The sequence below is a fragment of the Apteryx mantelli genome, chromosome 3 (assembly GCF_036417845.1).
Source record: "Apteryx mantelli isolate bAptMan1 chromosome 3, bAptMan1.hap1, whole genome shotgun sequence".
Taxonomy (NCBI): Eukaryota; Metazoa; Chordata; class Aves; order Apterygiformes; family Apterygidae; genus Apteryx; species Apteryx mantelli.
The window spans coordinates 66069701-66094239 of NC_089980.1; the positions used below are offsets into that span (position 1 = coordinate 66069701).

General features: G+C 38.9%; 1 protein-coding gene across 1 annotated transcript; it reads right to left on the reverse strand.

Moving 5' to 3' along the window:
- Positions 1–1564: 1564 nt before the first annotated feature.
- PPIL4 (peptidylprolyl isomerase like 4) lies at positions 1565–23342 on the reverse strand. The gene is made up of 13 exons (XM_067293550.1): positions 23253–23342; positions 22022–22089; positions 21873–21937; positions 20171–20288; positions 18064–18206; positions 17236–17332; positions 15690–15806; positions 13587–13711; positions 11048–11114; positions 10012–10123; positions 8350–8446; positions 7758–7896; positions 1565–2006 (listed from the first exon to the last, which is right to left on the reverse strand). Exons 1-13 carry the CDS (start codon positions 23320–23322, stop codon positions 1782–1784), a joined length of 1443 nt encoding a protein of 480 aa, XP_067149651.1. The 5' UTR covers positions 23323–23342; the 3' UTR covers positions 1565–1781.
- Positions 23343–24539: the final 1197 nt, after the last annotated feature.

Genomic DNA, 24539 nt, shown 5'->3' on the forward strand with positions numbered 1-24539 from the left:
TCCAGTTATGGAAATTCTGGATTTCTAATTCCATGATCTGGAGCACACAAAAATTAGAAAGGAGAGATTCAGCAAAGGCAGCTTCTTAGTCAGATATACTTAATCTTTAACAAACCAAAGACAGGCAAGACATCTCAGAAAAGCGCATTCCTGTATACAATGCCCTGAAGTGTCCTTGCTCGGTTTTAGTCTGAATATTCCAGGCATCTAGCTTGACCTGCTTGGTCAGAGTTTTCTGCCATAGGCCAAAACAGCTTCTTTTGTTCCTTTAGCACCAGTCTTCCTGTAGAAGAGGTATCTTAATCAGAAGTTCAACCTCTACAGACAATCCATTGAAATGCACCAGCCAAGTCAAGTGGAACTGCTACTGGCTCACCAGGGCAGAGTAATCTGGTAGTGACTCTTCTTGGCTGCCCTGCATTTTAGATTTAGTCTTTGTACTGCAGATCACGTTCCAAATGACACATATCAAGCTCTAAAATGTCACTAAAACGTATCTACCACAGAACCAGCTGCTACAGCAAATATTACAGCAAAAACACCATCACAGAAGAAAAATTAAATTAATCCACCAAATCAGACTGCCTCCAAGCAGTAACAGGCTTCATGGAGGGGAAGAAAAGACAAATGCTGCTCTTCCTCAGCCTCACCTCCCCTTATATCAATGTAAAAAGATCTCCTCTCCTCCTCTGGAGAGAAAGGGGCCATACACATTTTTAAAATATATGTACATAGAATAATAGTATTTAAATGACTATGTCCTGTTTTTTGTAATAGGCTGGATAAGAGCCTACTGACCTTCATTAAGACCCAGGCTCTGATAAATATCACCTGCACTCCTTTGTAGATGAGGAGTTATTAACTGAGCCACTTCTGCCACCAAACCTGAAAAATCAATCCCATCAAGGATTTCACAGTACAACAGAAGTTACAAATTCTGCTTTTCTGCTAGGTCTGTTCATTCCTGTGACCACTTTCTTCTCATTTAGCCACACAACATATGCCCTACCTGACACCATGTGGCCTGAAAACCCTGACACCATGAAGGTGGGACCCCTTACAGTGATTACAGTTGTGCCAAGTATCAAATGATACTCAGTTTTGAGAGACATCCTCCAACAATGCCACGCAGCTAAGCTATTAGTGTAAACAGGTGAGCAAAAACAGTGCAACTGATTTAATATGGTGCAGCACTTCTATCTCCCTCAGAAGCAGCACAGCAATACTTCAGTGCCTTTAACCACTGACGCACAGGAGTCAGCAACTTGAGCTGACAGGACTAGAGCTTTGAGTATTCATGTACAAATGGTATCTGCCCACTTTTTGGAGTGAGTCTGCACAAGACATTTCTGCCCCCACCCCCCCCCGAAATTCTTCCATCACACTTTTTACCACAGCATCTGAAAGTGCTAGAAGATATATACGATGTAACTGGGAATCAACACCTCTTTGTAGACAGGATGCATGCCCTGCAAATCTCTTCAGTGAAGAAGGGCAATTCACCTGATGATGCATGCTCGCATTTCCAAAAAGCTTTAGATAACATTCCTTATCAAAGACCCAAACCATTTCACCAATGTGAAATACTTTATTGAGACGATCTTTTGGGAATCAAGCATTACTCCAACAGTCATAGACTGGGCATTCATAGAGTCATAAGGCCACACTGCTAATAGAATGTGACTTCTTTGATCCAGCACCTGCACATTCATTTGAGAGCACATTGGAAATGCAGGAAGAAAACAGTGTTGTAGTTCCCCTCTCTGTCTTTTCCTCCTCTTTCAGCTGTATTTGGACCTCTCTTTGTCTTTTGATTTCTTAGGACTTCTGCTTCTGTCTGCCTTTTTATCCCAGTCTCTTACTCGGAAGTCTTCTTTGTATTTGTCTGTATGTTTGCTGGAAGTGTAATGCCTCTCTTGAGATCGGCTGCGACTACGATGCCTGTCTTTCTTCTCACTCTTTTTCTTCTCTCTACAGCGTTCTCCTTCATGTTTTCGATCCAAATCCTGTTAAAGGAATTGGATGGATATGCAGTTACAGACAAAAGGGGAAGACAGAGGACTGACTAAATGGCTCAGAACACAGAATGGGTTTACTCTGGAGAGAAATTAAGGTTATGTAATAACGGAGATGTTGCTGCCAGTAGAACACATACTTCATGAAATAGCTGAGTGGTACAAAACATTTGAGACGGTGTATTAACAAATGAAGGAAAGACAGCTTAACAGCTCAGACAGTCATTCTAGCATGTACTATATCATAATCTTGTTCCGGTGTGATGTTTCACTATGTGGAGACATCAACACCCATATAGGCCACAGTGTCATGGCAGTTTAAAAAGTAAAAATATAAAGGTCATTTAAAAAGTTGCCATTTCATTTGGATAGTCAAGGAACCAAAAAGATTTCAAAATTATTTTCTTAATACGCATCACTGAGCTTTAACATGTGTGAACTCCTGACATTTTTAAGCACTGCTAAGAAATACTTGGACTTTATTATTCAACTAAGACATTACATAGACACAAAATAAAAAAAGAGGGCTTCAGAGTCCTACAGAAAGATACATGTCCAGCTTGCTATTCAGAAGCTGGCAGACACTTTCATTTTGAAGGTACAATCACTTGAAAGCTTGGTATCACTGTATGCCCTAATAGATAGATACCATCTTTGGGGGGTATTTTAATAACAACTCTATTAAATACTTAGAGATAATTATGAACTACATCTGCATTAAATTATATAGTATTTCTTCCTCAGTTTCAGATAAAATTTTCATTTTTCTAAATATGTACTTGTGGCATTGGCATTCACATTTGTATAGCTGAAACTTATATTGCATGTACAAACAAGCAAATTTTATTTACAGGCATACCTCAGAGATATTGCAGGTTCGGTTCCAGACCACCACCATGAAGCAAATATCGCAATAAAGAGAGTCACATGAATTTTTTGGTTTCCCAGTGCATATAAAAGTTATGTTTACACTATACTGTAGTCTATTAAGTGTGCAATAGCATTATGTCTAAAAAACCAATGTACAAAATGTGACACAGAGGCATGAAGTGAGCACATGCTGTTGGAAAAATGGCACCGATAGGCTTGCTCAACACAGGGTTGCCACAAACCTTCAATTTGTAAAAAAAGCAATAACTGCAAAATGCAATAAAGCGAAGCGCAATAAAATGAGGTATGCCTGTACTTAAAAGAAGGGTAAAAACCCTACTCCAAATAGAGCTTTTAACCCAAAAAAGCAGAGACCATGATGATTCCCAGAGGTCTCCAAAGAGCAAACACTGCTTTTAGAATTACATTGATAATACCCAAATACTACAGGTCAGATAAGCAAACATAAACCCCTAGGACCAACACAAACACAAATTAATCACAGATTTGATCTTTATCTACATAACTAAAAATTTCTGCTACCACTGAGTACAGTAATCCCTCATTTGTGGCCAAACGCTTATTACACAACTTTACAGTCACATGCTATTTCAATACAGATTTTAAAATTTGAATCCATCAAAAAGGAGTGATGCTTCCAGCATTTAAGAGCTTTGTCCATTCATCTCCAGAATGCCACATAGATATCATTATTTCAAAGAGCAACTACTTTACTAGAAGCCAAGTATATTACTATTGCACCCAAAAACCTCATCATCAGCCCCAACTCCACATGCTAAAACAAAAAAACAGGTCCCAAGCCCCTTCATGACAGAGGCTAAGTAAATATCAGAATGGAGAGACTGGTGGTGGAGTACAAAGGAACAATGAGACAAAAGTACTGGCCAGTAAAATAAACAGTGGGCTTGGCTCACTGCTGCTTTCTAGACGGTTTGTTATGGAAGTTTCCTCCCAATACAAAGAGCAGCAGGAGAAAAGCAAGATGGCATTCAGCTGAAAAATCTACCAAGCCAATGCTGGAGACGGGCTACTGGCTAACTAGAAGCAGAATCCCACATTCCCAAGTCTGAGCAGAGAGCAGGCCAACGAAGACTTGAAAGTGAAGATAAATAGCCTGTGTTGAACGTGACAGAAAAGGGTAACTGTGAAAAGATTCCAAAAAAGGTCACATGAGCATGGAGCCAACTAAGCACAATGATCTTCACAGAAGCACTTAGGGCAAGTCTGAAGTCGTGAGTGCCACAAAAATGTTGTCACAGTAGCTAACAGGATCACAGTCTAAAGTAAAAATGCAGTAGTTTGAATTATCAGAATGAATTGTATCTTAGTTCTAATAAATAAATAAATAAATAAAATCATTTCTATCTAAAAAAAATTAAATCTTATTTAAGTCTTATTGGCACAGAGAAAGGTCCAACTTTTCAAACACTCAAAGTTTCTAAAAATATCAACAGTATTTTGAAATTGAATCTCTTATGCCCTGGGTCAGAAACATGCTATTTCCCATTGGAAGAGGAGGAGGAAGATGCCTGCTTGAAAACAGGATCTCTCTCAATGCTGAGGTCCTGATTTTTCAAACCAGGATCACAGCCTCTTATCAGTTAACGAGTAACTGATGATCACCCCAATTCTTAATCCAGCACTGTGCTGGTAAACACACAGAAGGAAGGAAGACAGTTCTCTGAAAGTTCATGGCTGGCTTTGCCAAAAGCAGTTACTTCCTAAAAAGCACTTGCAGGTGCACAACTGCTGTAAATCAGGTAGAAGTACCACCACACAAGTAGAATAAATACGCCACCTCTACATACATTGAGCACACTAGTTAAAGGTTAAAAGGAGCAAACAGACAGACAGCCTTTTCAGGAGGAGGGTTTTGATCAAACATGACCGTCAATATAAAGAGAACAGTGTCCAGTAAGTGGTAAGAGCAGGAGATTCAAAACAGAAGAATCAATGTATATTTGCCAAAAACATTAACTACAGAAAAATGAAAGTCAGCAAGACCCTAAGGCTAACAAAAATCCTGTGGAAAAGCTATACTCCTCCACAAATCCAGTTATCTTAAGAAAATCCAGGGAATCAAAAAACACAGAGAACTAGAAAGGAAACAATGTCATAATATAGATCTCAAAGACAGGCATGACTAGTATTCAAAATACTCTGTCAAATCCTATTCACAAACCCACACAGTAGTGCAGCCTCTTGCTCCAGACCCACATCCTGTTACCTACTAAAAGCAAGCCACAACACCCTAGCTCTTCTACTCTCTGGAATCGAGTCAAGCAGCACAATAGTCAAAAATAAATTCTTAAGCTTCAACACAGAGGCTGAAGAGTCAGGAAACTGGTGTCAGACTAAGAAAAGGATGAGTCAAAAAATACTGAATTAAAAAAAAAAAAAAAACAGCAAGAGAACAGAAAAACAACTCAACCTCATGGAAACTATTCGGAGAATAAAACCCCCTTTTCTTCAGTCATACTGAAGCTGGGAGTACCAACTGCAGTTTCAGTTGCCAGAACTTCCCATTGTAAGACCCTGTTCTCTGATAATTAAAATCTCTGCCATGCTATGGGCTAAGGATGGAAGTTCAGCTACGAAGCGCGGCCACTGTGGTCTTTGGCAATTGTGGTGGGTTTTGATGTTGTTTTGTTTTAAAGTTTTTATCTCAAATTTGGAAGCATTAGAAGTAAGGGAAACACTTGGCCTATGCTAAAAATGCTGCCATTCATCAAAAAGTTTCCATTCAGTTATGCTTTGTGATGACTTCAGCATTCGCACTGAACATACCCTGCCTCAAGGACATGCCTCCTTCTACGGTTCCCATTAAGAGCTCCCCAGATTCTGACCAAATTATAAATCTTAAAAAGAAAAAAAAAGAAAAAAAAAGAGAGAGAGACAGACAGACAGACATTTTATAAATGCTAGGCATGATTTGGCAGCTAAGCTGCCTGCAGATTTCATCTGGCAAGGGCCCTGCCCAAGTCACTTACTAGTCCCCTAAACCAGACTGAGTACATACTGCTACCAAAAACTCATGAGAATATTCAAGCACAGAAGCAGAGAAAGATTCTTCCCAGAAATTTCTTTTCTCAGTTCCAAGAGGGAGCTGGGCTGCTTGCCATTACAGAAGTAAGTCTCTACCTGTGATCTTGGGCATAAAGAGAAAAAAGCTCCATTTACCCTGGAACATGTAAAGGTGAGCAAGAGAGAGGAAAGCAGCAGAAAAGAGGAACACAGCAGAATACAGCAACAGTAAGTGACAGGCACAAGTCACAACAGGAGCAGGTGACTAAATAGTAAAATGATGTACAGGGACACAGAAGAGGCAGCATAGTCAAGCATTAGTCAAGAAAACATTCTCCTCCAGATCCTGCAGAAAGCACCAGGAATCTTCTGGCTTCATATTCTTGCGCCATGAAATCCACTGTTAATGTGTCTCTCAGTTCCCTTGTAATGACTAGAACACAGAGGATAACAGCCTCTTGCTGTCAGCACTTCTTATATCACCTGTAGAGGTAGAGAGCGCTGAATAATGTAAGTGTTCTCTGCTGATAACACAAGACAAGCCAGTTCCACATGTGGAATTTCTGAGTCATCAAGAACAGAGACTACATCCAGAAGTATCTGTTGCAGGAATGTTAAAAACTGCAACGTCAAGCAGCCAAAAAGACAGAAGAAAGTCTCAAATCTCCTTAAATCAGACATCTTGCACGTATGTGCTACGATGCAGACTTTAACTATCTGAACAGGTCCTCCCCTTCCACCTAAACGTTCACATCTGAATCACTTTACAAGCAACAACAGTGGTTTGAGTGGCAACAAGAATTATATCATAAATGAGCAAGAGGGCTCACTGGTGGCATTGAAAAAAATTAGTTGTTAATGTGCATGGAAAAAGTTATTTTTTATTTATTATTTTTAAAGAAGTGATGAAATGGAACAACAGAATCATGTATGCTCTCTGTACTCAGTGCTGAAAGCAGCACTCAAAGCTAATGCCAAGAAGACTTTATTTAGTGCAGCTGGAACCTTATCACTGTTTCTGCAAAGCTGTTAGAAGACAGTTTTGTTCTCATCCATAATCAAAGCTTGTATTGTTAAAATACTGGATTTTTTTCCTTCCTGCTTAGCTTGGTTCTCCCTAATGCTCAAATTTCATCGGTAGTTAAGCTTCCACTTTGTCACTGGATGCATTCTGTTCCCATGAAACATCAACATCTTGACTATCCCAAGTTCACAGAAACTCGAAAACCCTGACCTAACAGGCTGCAACGGAAGAAATGAATGACAAAACTACTGTCTTCTGATGATCTCCCTCACAGCCAGTCCTCACTGTATGCTTGAATAATACGGATGCAAGCAAATCTGCACGCAGATTTTACACAAGCACTTCCAAAACAGCTAGCAAAAAAATAAACAGATAATGCAAATAGACTGTGTTTCTGATTTCACATTGGAGAAGGCCGGCACACATGGTTCTGGCAAGCAAATGAAAAATACCTTGCATTCATGAAATATGATTAACTCCTGGTTTATGACTAGAAATATGTGAACAACAGGTTCAAAGTGCTGAAGATCTCCTACTTTGTGAGAGGCTACATTGCCTCTTCAGGATGTTTCGACAAAAGGCCAGTCAGACATGCCAGGCCTCAAAAGCCCAGGAAGATTTGGGCAACCTCCTTCACAATCAGCTACTGACATCAGCCTTGTACATTTACAACTGTTGTATTTTACGGGACTTTGCACACAAGGTTCTCAGTTCAAAATCAGATTGTTTTTTCTGACATCTCTTACTATGAGAACAATAAACTGGTATGAAGTTAAATCATTAATGCAAGAAGAGGCAAGTACCTTAGATTTTTTGGTCCTCTTGTCATCCTCTTCATCTTCAGAGTGGTGGTGCTTTTTCTTCTTTTGTTTTTTAGCCAAGTGAGAATGACTTGTTTCAGATTCTTCTACTTCCTCATCCAGCACAAGGTCATACTTGGCACTGATAGTGTTGGTTAAGGACAGACCTATTACTTGGTATCAATAAATATCAGAACATAAACGTTCATGAAGCAAACAAACACCCATTTATCAAACCACGGTTTATTCAGACCTACTGGGTACGCACTTCAGTCAGAACAAGATCATACACACTGAAAAAGTCAGCTGTGCTAAAATAACTGAATTCTGTCCCATCGAACAGGACAGTCAGGTCACAACTCACCTTTCTAAAAACCTGTGCATTTCAGAACAAGTTACGGCTTTCTCTTCTCTCAAAACCACCACAGGCCAAGCAGGATCACATAGCATGATTCAGTCACTGATTTTGTCTGACTTTGTGCAGCAGATCCCAAACCCATCCATTTGGCAAGCTTTAAAAATGAGAAGTCTTCTCTAGGCTGTTTTCATAAGCTCTACTTGGTGTAAAACATGCCTCTGACCAGAAGAAGGATACTCTTGCTTTGGTTTTACTTTCTCTTTCAGAGCAAGTTTTGAAGGTTTGCCACGTTCCTTTTCATACTCTTTGAAATCATCCTTGGTATACTGCCCACCTGTCCACAGAAAAATAAATTTAATTCATTCCAACTCAAAAAGCAATGAAGATACCATAGCTATCAGGAAGTTTTGCTTATAAATTTAAGGGCTCTTCTTAACAATAGAGAGATTCATAGAAGGATACAGTTCCAGAAACAACATTAACACCTGGACAACACAGAAGAAGGAAGGTCAAGCCATCACTCTCAGTCTTTCTGTTTGCAGTCTCATTAAACAAGCTATGACTTTCTCCTCAATCATGTCCAGTGGAGACAAAGCATGAACAGGATCACATGGATCACAACTGTTTTTGTCTCACTTTCATTGCAGGTTCTATGTCAGACTACTTAAAATTCTGTTACTGTGAACGTCTACAGATTATTTTCATTATTAAATGACTTTTGGCTCTGGGCTGCAAAAAGGGACACTTCTGAGACAGACACAGTTTTCTGTGTGAGTTCTTAAGCTATCAAAAATGTTTGTCTTGATTTAAAGAGGGGTGTGATAGATTTCATTTTCCATATGTCCACTTGAAAATACGAGTTCACTGATTAATATACTATTCCATAACAATGTGCTGCCATCTAATGGTGACAGTTAAATTGCAATATTAAGTGGCTAGGTGAGGAACAAACAGCTACTATACAGGGAAGAACAATACTTCCCCTAGCTAATTTTTTTGTGCCAGATAAGCACAACAAAGATACAATACAGTTAGCTTTCCAGTATTTATGACAATATAGGCCTAAGTTACCCCAGATAAAGAAAAATTTTCCATCTATACAGTTAATACAGGATGCACTGCAGAGCATGGTACAGATCGCAAAGTTAGCTCAGCTCTGTGCAGGGCAAGCTCTAGCACCTCCGTGTCCATGGCTAGTATCAAACCTGGGGAAACTGTGTGCAGACAGCTGAGGGCTGCTTGCATTCCTAGATGAGGACACACCAGAATGTCACCACTGCAACATGCAGTCACCTCTTCCAGTCCACTGTTCTCCTCACATCCCCAACAACCGAATAAACAATGTACCCAACTATCCTATTGTCCTTCTCCTCCCAAAATATCCTCTAACATCTGGAATGGGATTTTATAGCATACAGCCTGCTAAGCAACATGCTTGACCTACAGGAGATGGGGGGGGGGAAATCCCTGGCCTGAATATTCAGTTTCTTTTGAATACATCTGTCATACAGTGAGTAATGAAAAGAAGCTAGAAATGAACAATGCACTGCCATGTTACATTGCTAGTAAATAATATACAGAAGGATCACTTTTAAAGCTTGAGACAGGAACAAATGATTTACTGGCAAAAACAGATCTGGTAAAAGAGCAGTCTATGGTAATGTAATGAAATTATAACAGCAGTAAACTCTTCTACTCTTTCTTATGGAAGAGATGCAAAGAAGAGCTGGCAACCTTGTTGCTCTGGTGTTTTATGTTGCCAGGAAAATTTATACCCCTAAAAAAGAGATGATGTAAGCTCATAATAATTGCTTCTGTTTATATAACACTCATAGTTTAGAAGTCTTGGCTTATTAAGTTATAAGGGCCAAATAATCAAAGGATGACAAGTGTACCCACCTTTTCCTTTCCACTTAATCTTTGCAACAGACTGGCTGAAGTCCACATGTATCCGCCTGTCATCTATTAGCACGTTATCCATTTTGAAGTAGGCTTTCTCACAATCTTCCTCCTGATATTGACGTTTCCAGAAAATTTTGAGTCATGAGTATTTCATAAGAGTATTCATTAAAGAGCTCAAATCCAGATTCAGCTGCTTAATGACGTTTCCAAATTCACATTCCACAAAATGTTTTTCTAAAATTGCCTAAACCACAGCAGTTCTTACTCTATGCCATTTCAAAAATATGGCTTTGTGTTTTGTCCCAAAGTAAGCATTTCAAATTTAATTTCTTCAGTTCATTTCACTACTTTAAGAATTTGCCAATCCAGCTATAATATATACATTTGACAAATAGATGCACAGAAACAAGGGGAAAAAAGGACAACAGCATAATACAAGCTCCATTTTAAGTATATAAGTAGGTTAATGAAAAGTAATCTCACACTTTCACTCTTTTTCCAGTTTTCCTCATAGATTAGAGACTAGCAGACCTAAACAAGAAGCTATGTACTATCAAGAGAATTTGTACTATTAATTACACTCTGAGAGGAGTTTGCTCATAAAGCACACACCATTTATAAGCCCATATAGATGTCTACATTACTGTGCCCTATCTACCTTCTTTTATACTCCCTCATCTCTTTATGGAGCACGCCTCCTTTTTCTCCTATCATTCCCTTCTTTAGCTGTTCAAAAATCCTGGTGTGCTCCAGGGAAAAAAATGGACCTGTTCCACTCCCACTGATTCCAGTACAACTTAAGCACATATTTATTTTACTTGGTTAAATAGAGTCAGACTTAAACATCTACCTGATTTAGGACCAACAACTTCTGTGACTAAGTCACTAAGTGAAAACATTAACCATCCCACATTTGAAGATTTCATTGTTCTTCCCTAATGAAAGTAAACTGCAAATGAACTTCTATAAGCAGAATGTAGATTCCTAAAAACCATAGCATTCCTAAAACCAGTAGCATGCCTAAAAACCATACCTTTTCAAACTCAATGAAAGCATAACAAAGAGATTCACCAGTCTTCCAGTCTCGAATCACTTCACAGCTGAAAAGTTGGCATAAAATGAAAATGTCAATGCTTTTGAAGCAAAAAATGTAGGATAGCAAGCATTGCTTAAACAAGAGACTAAGAGCTGAAGAAGAAAAACAAACCTCGAAGGTGTTGTTGTTATTAATACTTGATCCTGAAACACCTATTGACATGGGTTGCCTCTGCGCAGAAATAAAATGGATGTGAGATTACTTGAGTGAGTAGTAATTACACTTACTCACAAGTGATTAACATGGACTGTAGAACTGGGGATGAATTTCTGATTAATGAAACAAAATCTGGTTTCCAACGTTACTGCTCGCAATTTAGTTTTCTGCATTTCACTAATGCAAGGCCAAATAAACTTCACATTCTGTTTTTTAGTCATTTTCATGAAACTTTAAACAGGCATCACATGACAAACTTCTCTTCTTGGCAGGCACCTTCTTAGCACCCATCTTCTTATCAGGCAGTTCATTGGGCAAAAACAAGAATTTTACAGTATTGGACCAGTAGACACAAAATAGGAACGACAGTATTGCCTCAGTATTACCAAACTACACGCAAGATGACAATTCTGACTGCTCTGTGTTGAGGGAGGTCAAACAGATAACAAGGGCAGGAAACGCAATATTAATGTGAGACTTCTACCTTCCCCATGTATACTGAGCAACTAACATATTAGGATTTAATACACAAAACAATTGATGATCAAGATAAAAAAGGAGAAGACAAGCCTATTCAGAGAAGCTACAGGAATTCTTTTCACCAGCCATCACTGAGGAAGAAGCTTGGAGAATCCTGTACCGCAACCTTTTTTTGGGGGACCCTTCAGAAGATCTGTCTGAAACTGGAGTAACTGTAGAAGAGGTTATTGAACAAACCAATAGACAGGAAAAAAAAAAAAAAAAAAGTAAGTAACAAATCTCTAGGATATCCAGAACAAATCCCAGAGTTTCCTTAAAACTCAAAAATGAAACAGAATTACTAATTCTGATATAACTTCTTGCTTAAAATACTAGAGGACAGGAGGATGGCAAATAAAATGCCAAATCCCTCACCCTCAAGGAATCTAGTGAAGGATTTGGGAGCCTGCAGGCCTGTATTCCTGTTGCTTTTACTGCACAACCTGGTAGAAAATCAACACAGAACAGAGTTAGTGGGCACCTGAATAAATAAGACCTACTAAATTAACACAGTTTTGCACTGAGCAGCCCTGCCATACAAAACTTAACTGCAGTTCTTTCAAAGGGTCAGTATGTTTATGCCTGATGGTGATCCATTTGATGCAGCCTGTTGAAAACCTCAGGAAATTCTAATAAACTCCTGCACCAATGGCTTTTAGGGAAACTAAACAGCCATGGCATAAGAAAGATCTCTGCATCGATAAAGAAAACATGTGAAAGACAAAGCAAGAGTAAATAGTCAGTTCTCACTGAGAAAGGAAAGATGATCTTGTTAAAGGTGGTCAAAACTGAGAAAACTTGCAGAAAGCTGTTAGGAGACCAACTATGTAGAAAAATAGCAAATGATGTTCAAGGTAAATAAATGCTACAGGATGAGCATGGGGGGAAAAATCCTAACTGCGCATGTGAAAAAAACAGACTCTGAGCTGGCAGTTACCATTCAAGAGCAAGATTCTAAAATTCGTATGAAAGTTTCATGAAGATATCATCTTCATAACAGTACATGTTAAAAAACATTTAAGTTTTAGGAATAATTAGAACAGGAGTTGAGAACAAAGCAGAGGACACCACCATGCCACTTAAATCCATAACTCCTTTAATACTGTGTGCAGTTTTGGTCCTCTCAAGATGAACACCAAACACCAGGAAAAGGTTGAGAAAAATGAAACAAAGTACGAAAAAAATTCTCTGCAAAGCATGACTATGTAAGCCAGTACTCTTTTAGTCAGAAAAAGATGATATGGGGGTATATGATAGAGTGGTGCAGGAAAGTGGATAGAAAAGGATTGCCCATCATGTCTTTTGATAACAGAATTAGGGGAAATCAACTGAAACTAATAGGAGACGAGTTCAAAACAAAAAGAGGTAGCAGGCATGGGGAACACCTTAACAGTGAGTGTTCTGGATGCTAGAAGTTTCTATCACTTCAAGGGAAAACTGGACAAATTCTCATGGAAGAGAAATTCCCAGAGAACATACCTAGCTCATGAAGTCTCTGAGCTGGAAACAGCTGAAAGAAGGGAGAGGATGGGGGAGCTGGGGAGAGGATGGTATATGCTTTTCCTGTTCCTACACTTCCCTAGGCTTTCACTTACAGCCACTGCTGCAGACACAATACTGAGCTAGCTAGGTCTGACTTCAACAGTTACCACTGTTGTGATCATCGTGTAAATACATGCAGGTGGGGGATAATTCTCCAGAGACACCAGAATACTATTCAGCAGCCACACCTAAACAAACCAATAGCAGTCAAGTTCAGTTTCAGCAAAGAAAATTTTCCTTTTTATGTTAAAATAATTACCTTTTAATGGGACCAAATCGCGAAAATATTATCTCTAGGTCTTCATCTGTGGTCACAGGATTCAGTTTACAAACAAACAGCACGTTTTCTGGTGGCTTAACCTCTGCATCTGGTAAGTCTCCCACCTGTGGCATAAATAAAATGGCACCATTTCACTGCTGCATAAAGCTTTCTACATTTTATTGCCACAAACACACTGGCAACATGTCTTTTGGATAACTTCAGACACATTCCTATCACAAAATAGCAGAAATTAACAAAATATTTTCCCCCCTCCAAGGTCACAAAAAGGGTATTTCCTATAGCACCTAATACAAGATTAGCTATTTTCAATTCCATCACTGATTTCAGGAAAGTCACAAGTATTCTCTACCTTACTTTCCCTGTTCATAAAATAACAATACTTGGTTCTAATTGCTGTAAAGCTTAGCCTTTTTTTTGTTAGAATAAAAGGTGAAATTAAAGTGTACTTTTAGAGACACCAGAATGAATCAAATTTAGGTGGATGAGAAATTTTTACAGTCATGGAAAACACTTCATAATTGTTTGCATACTTTCATGCAATGAAACACCTGTCTCTCTAAAAATAAAAATGCACTGCACCTGTTCCTCAGTGTCTACCTCTACTTAAGGTAAATTCATGCTTCCTTGAACTCTGGCAACAGCTATCCTAAATTTTAGCTTATTCCAGCTTGGTAAGGTTGAGAAGTTACAATCACCCAACATTGTTCAGGGACAGACAGAAGGCAAGAAAGCAGTCATGCTTACTAAGAGACAATACTTGTTTATAAGATATAAAACTGATGTTTGCATTCTCTGATAAAGATTCCCCCCTCAAACTAGCAGGCTACATTTAAGGGGAAAATGCAGATACACAGCAGACCTGCTGTGAAACAGGAGCATTTCTTTATAAAACCCAAACAAAGGACAAGCGATATCAATTTGTCTCAATCTTTTGGCTAATATGCTAATAAAAAGGCAACATACATTAGTCTGATAATGGAAAGAAGCAAAATAACACAAGTGAGAAAATGGATTCCAGAAAAAGAGTATATAAAAGGATTTTAAGCACATGATATTTTCAGAGACATTTACTGTTTTGACAAAAGACAGTGAAGCAACTAGTTTATCAGCAAAATTAATGGTACACTAATTTTTTCATTCTCTCCAGCTTAGGTAACATTGTTCCCTATCACACACTACCCAGCAATACTCACATTGAAATCATTGAAATTGAATTCATTGAAGTCATTGAAAATGACTGAAGTCTCACATAAACCACTCGCTTTTTTCAGCTAACCTTAACTTTATCCTGAGAACAGATCAGAAGTCAAACTGGTGCTGCAAAACAAGTGTCCACACATGCAGATCTTCTGCAACACTGTGGCCACATTCTGGAGTGACCTTGGGATTACACCTTACAGAGAACTACTCACCATCCACTTGAATGTGGTAACTCTCCAGAAATGTAATGGATTCATTCATCTTTCAAGACATTTAACAGTTTTGTTTTTTTAAAGGGTCTTTGAAACCTATACACATTTTTTGTTGCTATACGGAGTTTAGAACTACCAGCAGCTACCAAACATTACACTGTAAGAAGGAACAGCATAACGTTAATCAATGTTAAATTCAGTTAATTCCACAGAAGGAAGACAGCCATTATATATATGAATAATACAATATCAATGTAACTATATATACTGGGAAAAAGACTATCTAAAGCTAGTTCAACTCTCCTGCACGTGCTAAACCTTTATTCAGTAGCATATTATATATGTTAGGTTTTATAAATGAATGCATTTCTAGCAAGTTTTTATAAAGCTTCCACTGGTCCACTTTTAATCCTGGCTTTGAGAATATCACTGATTTTATCACAAAACCACCTCCTAACAACAAATAAAGATCAAGTGCTCATGCTTAATTCTTTTCATTGTATCACAGACATTAAATAGCACAGATTCTGAGCCATGACATCATTAGATAAGCAGTTCAAGACAAATGTTCATCTCAAGTACACATCCTAGACTTAATATATAACATGCAAATACATGTACATACACAGAAATAACATCTAAAAGGTAAATATAGAAAGATGCTCACCATTTCCAGAAGAATAGCACGAGTTTTTGCTTCTTTTTCTGCTTGAACTTCTTCTATTTCATCTGCAGACCGCCCTTTCAAGTCATCAATTTCTTCATCTGCCCCTATTCTGCCACTCTGAAAAAATTGAGGAAAGCTATGTAACGCTAAGTCATGGCCAAAAATTTTCTTTCAGTTTCCAAATCTTTCTTTAACTTCTTCCTTGTCCTAGGCATGAAAATTGCTTTGACATTGTATCTCTGCAAAAGTGGGTTTCTATTCTGTTTTCTATACTTAGATCAAAAAAGAGAAAGAAAAGACACCATCCTCATGAGTACCAGGCACCATCAATTTGAACTATATTCAGTTATTCTAAATTTTTTTTACACCCCCATCTCATACTTAACGTGTCACCACAAGTGTCAACTCTTTTCTACTCCAGACAACTCCTCCAAGAAATGAAAATAAGGAATACTCCAAAAGTCTGTAACGTCTAATAAGACTCAAACATTAAACAGAGTACGTTACAACAAGAATTCTATTTTTACACAGCTACATCCAGGCTCTATTTCAGGGTTAAGTCTTTCTCCTCATCAGCACCTCTACAGTGCTACCTCACTTACAAATATTTCTACATCAAAAGCCATATCCTCAGCCAAGGATGGGGGGAAGGGAGTAAATATAAAGCATTCAAATGTTTGCCCAGTTGGCAGTGAGTTATTAAATTCCTTACATAGTTTAATGGGTCCAGGGGTACATTAGAGATTAACCAGAGTGCAGATGTACCAAGAAAGCCCGATTCCAATCTTATAAATAATTATTATCTATTAAATTTAAAAAAGAACAACGTTCTCTCTAGTCAATCTATTCATTGCTTGAAACAGCTGTTCCTTTACAAGGAGATAATTTCACACAGCAGCTTCCATTACTGCATACTATGAGTAAGTTAAGAATAATTACAAACAGATTTTTAGAACTCCTTCTGGCTGAACAAATAAACCACAACAGTATGTATACTTGCAGATGTTACTCAAAGAGTTACTTACACTGAAACAGAGACAGGGTATTTCTCATTTAAAAGAGAAATAGCAATAAACAAAGTTCATATTAAAAACAGATAGTAACACTTTTGATTCTTCCAGAAGAACACACAAAAAAAGAGTAATGCCAAAGGGTGAACATTCTGAATGACAGCTTTACTGTTCTGTAATTAGAACAGTAAAATAGGGCTTTCCAACCTAACTGCACCACAATAACAAGGGAGAGCACCCAGGTCTTTTTTCATCCTTTTCCTCAAAGATTGAACAGCTGTATTTGATTAGAAACAGTAATAGCCCCAAATAACACACAATATTTAACATACCAGAACTCAAATTGACGTAATAGATATGTATCACCCATCCTCCTACACTAAAAATGTAGAGTTCTTTTAGAATACAGATTTCACTGATAAGGAATTAAAGACAGGATTCTTATTTTGAATAAGTCTGTGATGGCCATTAACAAGGACCTATTTATTTAGTTCTTTTTGCCAACTTTTCTCCAAGAAGCTATCAAAAACACTCACATCTAGCTGTTCCTTAGTAGGTTCTGGTGAGCGATCAGGAATAGGCAAGCCAGGTGGATCTTCAAATGGATCATCTAAAATTACTGTATGATTTATCCTAACAGAAAGCAGAATCAGGACCAGTATCAGACATGCACAGACAACTCTCTTTTACACAAGTAATAGTAAACCAGCCCTGCTGATCCTCAGTTACACCCCACATGGCCAAACATACTGCATGCTTGTAAATACTAATATTGATGCTTCTGGAAAGCCAATATAGGCGCATACAAAGGCCTCCATGAGATAAAAAGCTAGTTTTTATTAGTTGCTTATTTTTATATAGCTATTTCTAGACTAATACATAATCTAATGAAGTTTAATATGAAGTAATAATTTCACCCATTTTGCTTTCATCTAACTTCCCATATCAGAAAATATAACAAAACTGCATAGAGCAACTGCACCAATTATTTTGGTCGTACTAGCTTATAATTTAGGCTGGACAACAATTCCATCCCTGGTCCTGTAAGGTCACATAGGTCAGAAAGACTATAAAGATGCAGAGTCCATCTGGACACACAGGCTTATACAAATGTACAGATTTAGGCTCACAACTTATATTAACTGATATCAGATTTCTATAATAAAGTTACTTTCAGAAGAAGACCCAAGTTCTGATAAGACAGAATCACACATCATTTTATCAATAATACTGGGAAATAAAAGAGTATGTAGACTTTGTGCTAGTCATCTGACACTGCTATATTAACTCAGTTTCCAATATGATTAATGAATTTGTCAAATTATAATATGCTCTTCAAAAAGAGAAATTTAATGAAGTCACACCTGATATCTTGATATGGGAAAAAATCCTTATCCACAAAGGTTTCATTAATTGTCTTCAATACATCCATGCCTTCTGTCACTTCTCCAAATACTGTATGCACACCATCAAGATAATCCAGGTTTTCCCCTGTAGTAATAAGAAACTACAACAGAAGATACAAAACCAAGAAGAGTAAATAGTAAAATTCAGGACTTGAGTTTTACCTTAGCAAAGATACTGCTGTCATTGAAACCAAAGGGAAAAATCTCTTCCTGACTTCTGTTCTTCCATCAGCTGTGAGAACCGGGTGAGTCAATCTATAGTTCACAGCCACTGCCTCAGAAGGGGAGTCTTTCTCACTGTCCCTCACAGGTTTGCACAAGCTCAAGCTCATTGGACTCTTCTGTGAATTGATTCAGCTCAGTAATATGGCAGAAAACCAGAGCAGCAGGGAGAAAAGCAGATAGTTATAATCTGCTAGGTAGGAGAGCTGACTAAGACCAGCAAAGGATGTGACAAGCATCAAAGCTGGTGAAAGGCAGGGGGCAGAAAGAGGAAGGCTATTCCTTTGGGCCGCTGTGAGCTGCGAGATGAGCTCAGACCTCCCTTCCCATGTATCACAAACCTTTCTCTATCAAAGTTTTCTATAGATTTACTGATCAATCTAACTCACTGATGGGTCAAGGCAAGTGCTAATGCCAGAGAGAAGAGGACCCCAGTAGCACTGACTTAGTTCAGCTTGAACTGTCACTGAAATGTACTCTAATACAAATACAGTGTTTCACCTCCTCTTCAGACCCACTCAATGACAGCAGCTGACATTTTTCCAGTGAAGCTTTGAAAATTCATACCATGAATTTGAACCCATTGAACCCAAGGAGCTATGAAAATTCACACCAACTGAACACTTGGAAATAAATTAAGAATGGAGGACACTTGGTAATGAATTAGGGATGGAGAAGCAGATGTGCAAGAATAACAGAACATAACCATTATCTCAACACTTTACAATCTGATTGGAAACATCTCGCTTCTTGTTATCTGCGACACAGTTAAGACTGGTTAGTATTTGGTGTAGTTTACATCAAACCAGCCTACATTATGCTTGCAAGACAATTTCACATAATTCTTCAGTGGAATTTTTATTTCCCAAGAAAGAAGCTGCACTAATGTTCCTGGGAACTGCATTCATTCCCATATGCCTACATATACACCAGCCAGCTGCATTCTGAGATGTAAATACAAATGTCATCACTGCCTCCCCAAAAAAACCCCCAAACAATCAATTTTATAAGTATAGTGCAGAGCAGCAACAGAATTAATTCCATACTTTACAAGCTCTAGCTGGAAGAAAACCAGAGGTCTTTTTTAATCTTCCCTTTAATCACGGAAAAAAAAAAACTTTTTTTAAATTCAAACATACCAATACTACATGTGAGGCATTTTAATACATAAAAGGACAATGCATCTAAAATAATCATTTAGAAATAGTATCATTCTATGAGGCTAGCAGCTTTAAATACACCTACAGTAAAGACTACGTGCACCTGAGGCAAGGGAACAACACTTTCAAAAATTATTCTGTAATAGTATGGGGATAAAACCTTAAACTTACATTGTACCAATCAATGCATGCTTTTATGGAATCATACAGAGGAAATGGTGGTACAGTTTCAGTTTCCACACTGAGATGATATGATAACAAGAGAGTGTTAGGATTATTTTAAAAAACAAAAACAATTTCTCTATGGTTCATTTCCATTTAACTACAGTTGCTCTTCCTGCCTATTCTATAGATTAGCAAAAACACATCAAGGTGTTAACAGAAATAAATAAACAAAGGAAAGAACTAAAGAGGGGAGAATTCTAACAAATAAAATTTATAAAATCTAGGACAGGATTTTAACCTGAGCTTTTTAACCTTTTTCATGTCTGTAATCAAATACTTATTGGGGCCTGGAACACTATGTAAACTACTTATCTATGGCCTTCTTTGTAAGTACATGCCTGTGAACACAATGCAAGATGATGCTATTGAGACGACACTGTCATTGTTACATCTCTTTTGTAAATCTAGTTTTCCATTTTTCATATTTGTACCAAGGCCTTCCAACACTGTATGCTGACCTGTGATCCATGCTGATCATTGCCATTGTTCACCATTGACACGGTTCCCTTTTTCTTGTGCTTAATTCTTGGCACTTTTTCTGCCTCAAAATATCTGGCTTGATCACCGTATAGTTTACTGAAAATATATATAATAAATATGTTACAAGACAAAAGAATTTTAACAAGTGACAGATAAACAAGTGCTGTAAATCAGTAAACAAAACATTTATAAATTTCTGACATTGGTATTAGAATAGAAACAGAATTTATATTGCATTCATACACATTTTTATGGATTGGTACATCTATATACTTCACCTTATATTACAAACAAAACCAGAATTTCCTCTGAGGCATTTCATAGAGGTTTTTTGTTTTTTTTTTTCTTTTTAAGTGCAGTATATAACAAACAGTTTTCTAAGGCAAGAGGCAAATACATATTTTGATGAGTAGGTTCTGTTGAAATAAATTAATCGACACTGTAAAAGAAGTGAAAATAACTTACGCTGCAAGTGTCTCTTTGAAAACAAACTGAAAACCACTAAATCTCTATGCATACTAAGTTCATCATGTGTACAGGGCTTCACACAGTAATTTAAGATATACCAAATAGGACAAATTGTTAATTTGTTTTTAATTCTTGAAGTCTGATCCTGATCTCACTTATTTTGTCTCACTCCATAATCAACAGAAGGATGGTCAACACACACATTTGTCCAAATTAAATAAACAGTGTTGTTTTTAAACCATTTTGCTAAACATGTGTAAGCACCTATGAAGAGAGAATTCAAATTAAAGTTTGCCTATATCAGTTTTCTGTGTAGCAAGAATGGAAATCTCAATCTGCCAAATTCAGCAGTAACAAACAGGTAGAAAAGGCATATTGTCATTCTCCATACCGGTGGCGGAACAGAATCTGCCACTCTTTTGGAACACCATACTTCCCCACCTGCCATACCAATGAGCCTCAGCAGACAACCAAAACTATCCTTGTAATAGAACAGAATATGAAAATAAGCTTGAGCTACCCCTTGTGCAGAGACAGTTCAGGCCTATCAAGTTTACTTACCCAGACTTGCACCTGCTTTTAGCACAATTAAACTGCTTCCAGGATCACCACAGTTCCATGTGTTCAAGGTTTTGCATTTAAGATGTTCTGCCAGACCAGACTTATGAAAGTGTTCAAACTGAGTTACTGATCTCTGTACACTGCATTCCCTAGCGCTTGATAAAATGAACTCAAGTAACTATCTAGGGCGACAGGATTATTTTCTAACACACAGAGGAATTTAAACAGAGCTCCTGTGTTTCCCTCCCTCACAATTAAATATGTTTTGTGACAAAAAATAAAAGTAGTAGTAAACCAAGAATGATTTTGCCTTTCACAGAGCAGTCAGCTATGACACTCATCTTACAAAATCAAACCTATGGTAATTTGCTTATTTGTAAATAAACAGAAATCAATGTACAACTTCTTATACTTTCACTTCCAAGGTCAGAGATAGCATACTGCCCCTCTCCTTCCTAAATTGTGATGGCCAAAGACCGTGTAAGAATTATAAAGGTATATAGCTAGAAAAGCTAAAGAAGCTTTTGCATCAACATTTTTACTTCTCATCAGTAATTCTGCCAAAAAGCAGCTGAAAACAACCAAAGTGGGAGCTTTATTCTCCTATATGACTTCTATGTCAATTACATAACACAAACATGCTTTACTCACCAAAATACGGATTCCCCTCCACGGCCAGTTCCCATGGGGTCACCAGTTTGTATAATAAAATCCCTCTATCACAAAGCAGAATACACAAGATACTGATTTCTTGTTTATAAATTTAAACCAAAAATATATATATAATCTTAAATACTCACCTGTACATTATAAATAAGACAATAGTTGTAATACTTGATTTTGCAGAGCTTCAGAAAATTCAGACAAGCTGTAAGAAATCATACTGACATTTAATAAAGAAACCTCTAGATATAATGGATACACAATTCAATGTATACAAAGGAGTTTTTCGAGTAGGCAGTGTTGGGGTTCATCAACATATGACCTATAAATCTGTCAGAGATGCTATAAGAAATGGTAATATTTCTTCCCCTCCTAAAGCCTATCTCCAGTAATTCAGAGAACCCTAAATGTCACTCATCCTACAGAAACGCACATTTCTTCTCCCCAGTTTCTTTCTAAATACCTAAAACAAAAGGTCCTTATTGCCCTTCAGTTTAGAATATATTGCATTTACTTATTTTTTAGAATAAAACTGTACTGTCTTTAGTTAAAAAAAAAAAAGATATTTCATAATATATTTCAAACAGTTATATAAACTACCCATGGAGGAAGTTTATGGCAATAGAAATGTTGGCACTCCTTTGGATCTACCTCCAGGACTGTGGTCCTATACGACATGCCAAAACACAGGGTGGATAAGAGCACGTATTTTTAATTGAAGCCTCCAGATTTTTAATTTAATTTTTAAGAAAACGTATTCGCAGTTAAATTTTAAGTTATGGCAACCTAAGTAAAGAGGCCAAGCTCAGCGTATTAAGCTATGGACTTGTACTGACCAGCAGGGGACGGTTGCGGGGGCCGTTGCGAGGAGAGCCCAACGGCCGCGAGGCGCCGGGCCGTTGGGAGCGGTTGGGGGCGGGGGAGGGCGCCGCTCCCTCACGGGCAAGAAGCCCTGCGGCGTGCTCCCCTTCTCCAGAGGGACGGAAACACACCGTGAGCCCTCCGAGAGCCGTGCCAGCCAGACGAGCCCGGCTCCCCGCCTGCGCCCGGCCGCCGCGCAGCGCGCCGGTGAACGGAAAGGCGGGGGAGGAAGCAGCCAGCTCGCCTACCGGCCTGCCCACAACGCGCCCCCGAACCGCGGACAGCGTGAGCTGCGCATTGTACGCCGAGAGCCAAAGCAGCAGCACGCAGGGCCGGCGCGTTAAAAGCCGGCATTTCCTGCCGAGCTCAAACACCGCCTCAGCCGCCCCTCCGCCGGCAGCGCCCGGCCCGCTCGCTGCTTTCCTCGGGGCTTTCACCTGCCCACGCAGGGGGCCAGGCCGCACCCGCCCCAGGCCCCTCAGCTCTCCCGGCCCGCCGCGCCCCTACCGCGGGGCCGCTCCTCCGCGTACAGGTCGATGACCAGGTCGCCCAGCGTGGTCTCCAGCAGCACCGCCATGGCCGCCGCCGCCGCCCGCCCGACTCCCCTCCCCTGCGCGGCGCGGCGGCGCCCGGGCCGCCGCTGTGGCGCCCCCTGCCGGCGCGGGGGAGCAGCTGTTCCTCACCGAGGCGGCCGGAGGAATCTCCTCGGGCGGGCGACGGCGGTGGAGGCTGAGGATGCAGATTTTGAGCATACCGAGGGGTGTCTGTGCTTATTCTACATAGCCAAAGAAAGTCGCTTTCACTTGATGGTTAAGACATTAATTAGTGGGTCATAGAGAGAGCAACAGTCTCAGTATTTGCCTGGAGCACACAGTGGCAGCGCAACCTGTAATATCAGGGGTGACACTGAAAGAGCAGACAAGAAAACAGAATTTACCCCCTTCTGATTTAGATCATTCCATGTTCTCCGGTGTATGCGATAACAGCTGACTAATGGCTCGTTGCCTTCAAAATGAGTGATCTTGTTCCCCCTGCACAAAGAACTTCCACATCAGGCTGCACAATCTTTGTTTTTTTCTGGAACAAGCTCTGGTACTCATTGCACTATGAGTTAATTCTAGTCACTTATCTGTCAGAACACTATTTATTTTTTATCGCTGAACTAATTTTCTGCCAGATTAGTGACCTGAATTGACTCACCATACAGTAAAAGGGAACAGTGAAAAGGGGGGGGGGGTGCACAGGAGTGCACAACTAGGAGTACAAAGAGATGCACTTGGCTTGGTAAGAGCAGGATCTTCTCTTTAAGTAGCAGCAAAATCTGATTACTGTGTTATATAACTGCACCCTTAAATACACCCAGGCAGGGAGTTTACCCACTTTTCTGTTCATCACTATCTTGTTTGTTGGGTTCTGTAAACATAATGGGCTGGTTCTTGGATCAGGATTTGCACTGTAGAAAGTTGTATGCTGCATTCTTAATATGCTAGTTTTCAAAGCTGTTTGTGTTTTGCATTGTTGTATTGTTTGTGTGAGCTTATTTCCAGTCTGTACATCAATACTGAATTGATCCAAGGCTGTTTTTAAGCCATTCTGCATGGCAGTTATTGATAGAAGAAAACACTATAGCAAACATCACATTTATTACTCTGAAAGTTTCAGAAGGAGATAAACACTACCTGTCTTACAGGGGCCTGTACAGGCTGAAGTTTAACTGTTTACTTGCTACTTCAAGAACTCTTGCTTTGCATTTCAGTAAGAAAGCCTCACGCTTGCTTAGGTCAGACCTTTTAT

Bases quoted from the DNA above. Each gene is read 5' to 3' on its own strand.
- PPIL4 (XM_067293550.1), bottom strand. From the start codon at position 23,322: ATGGCGGTGCTGCTGGAGACCACGCTGGGCGACCTGGTCATCGACCTG. The intron at 13,712-15,689 runs GTGAGCATCTTT...TTTATGCCACAG, and splicing joins GTGCTATTCTTCTGGAAATG to GTGGGAGACTTACCAGATGC. The intron at 8,447-10,011 runs GTGGGTACACTT...TTCTGTGGACAG, and splicing joins GATTAAGTGGAAAGGAAAAG to GTGGGCAGTATACCAAGGAT.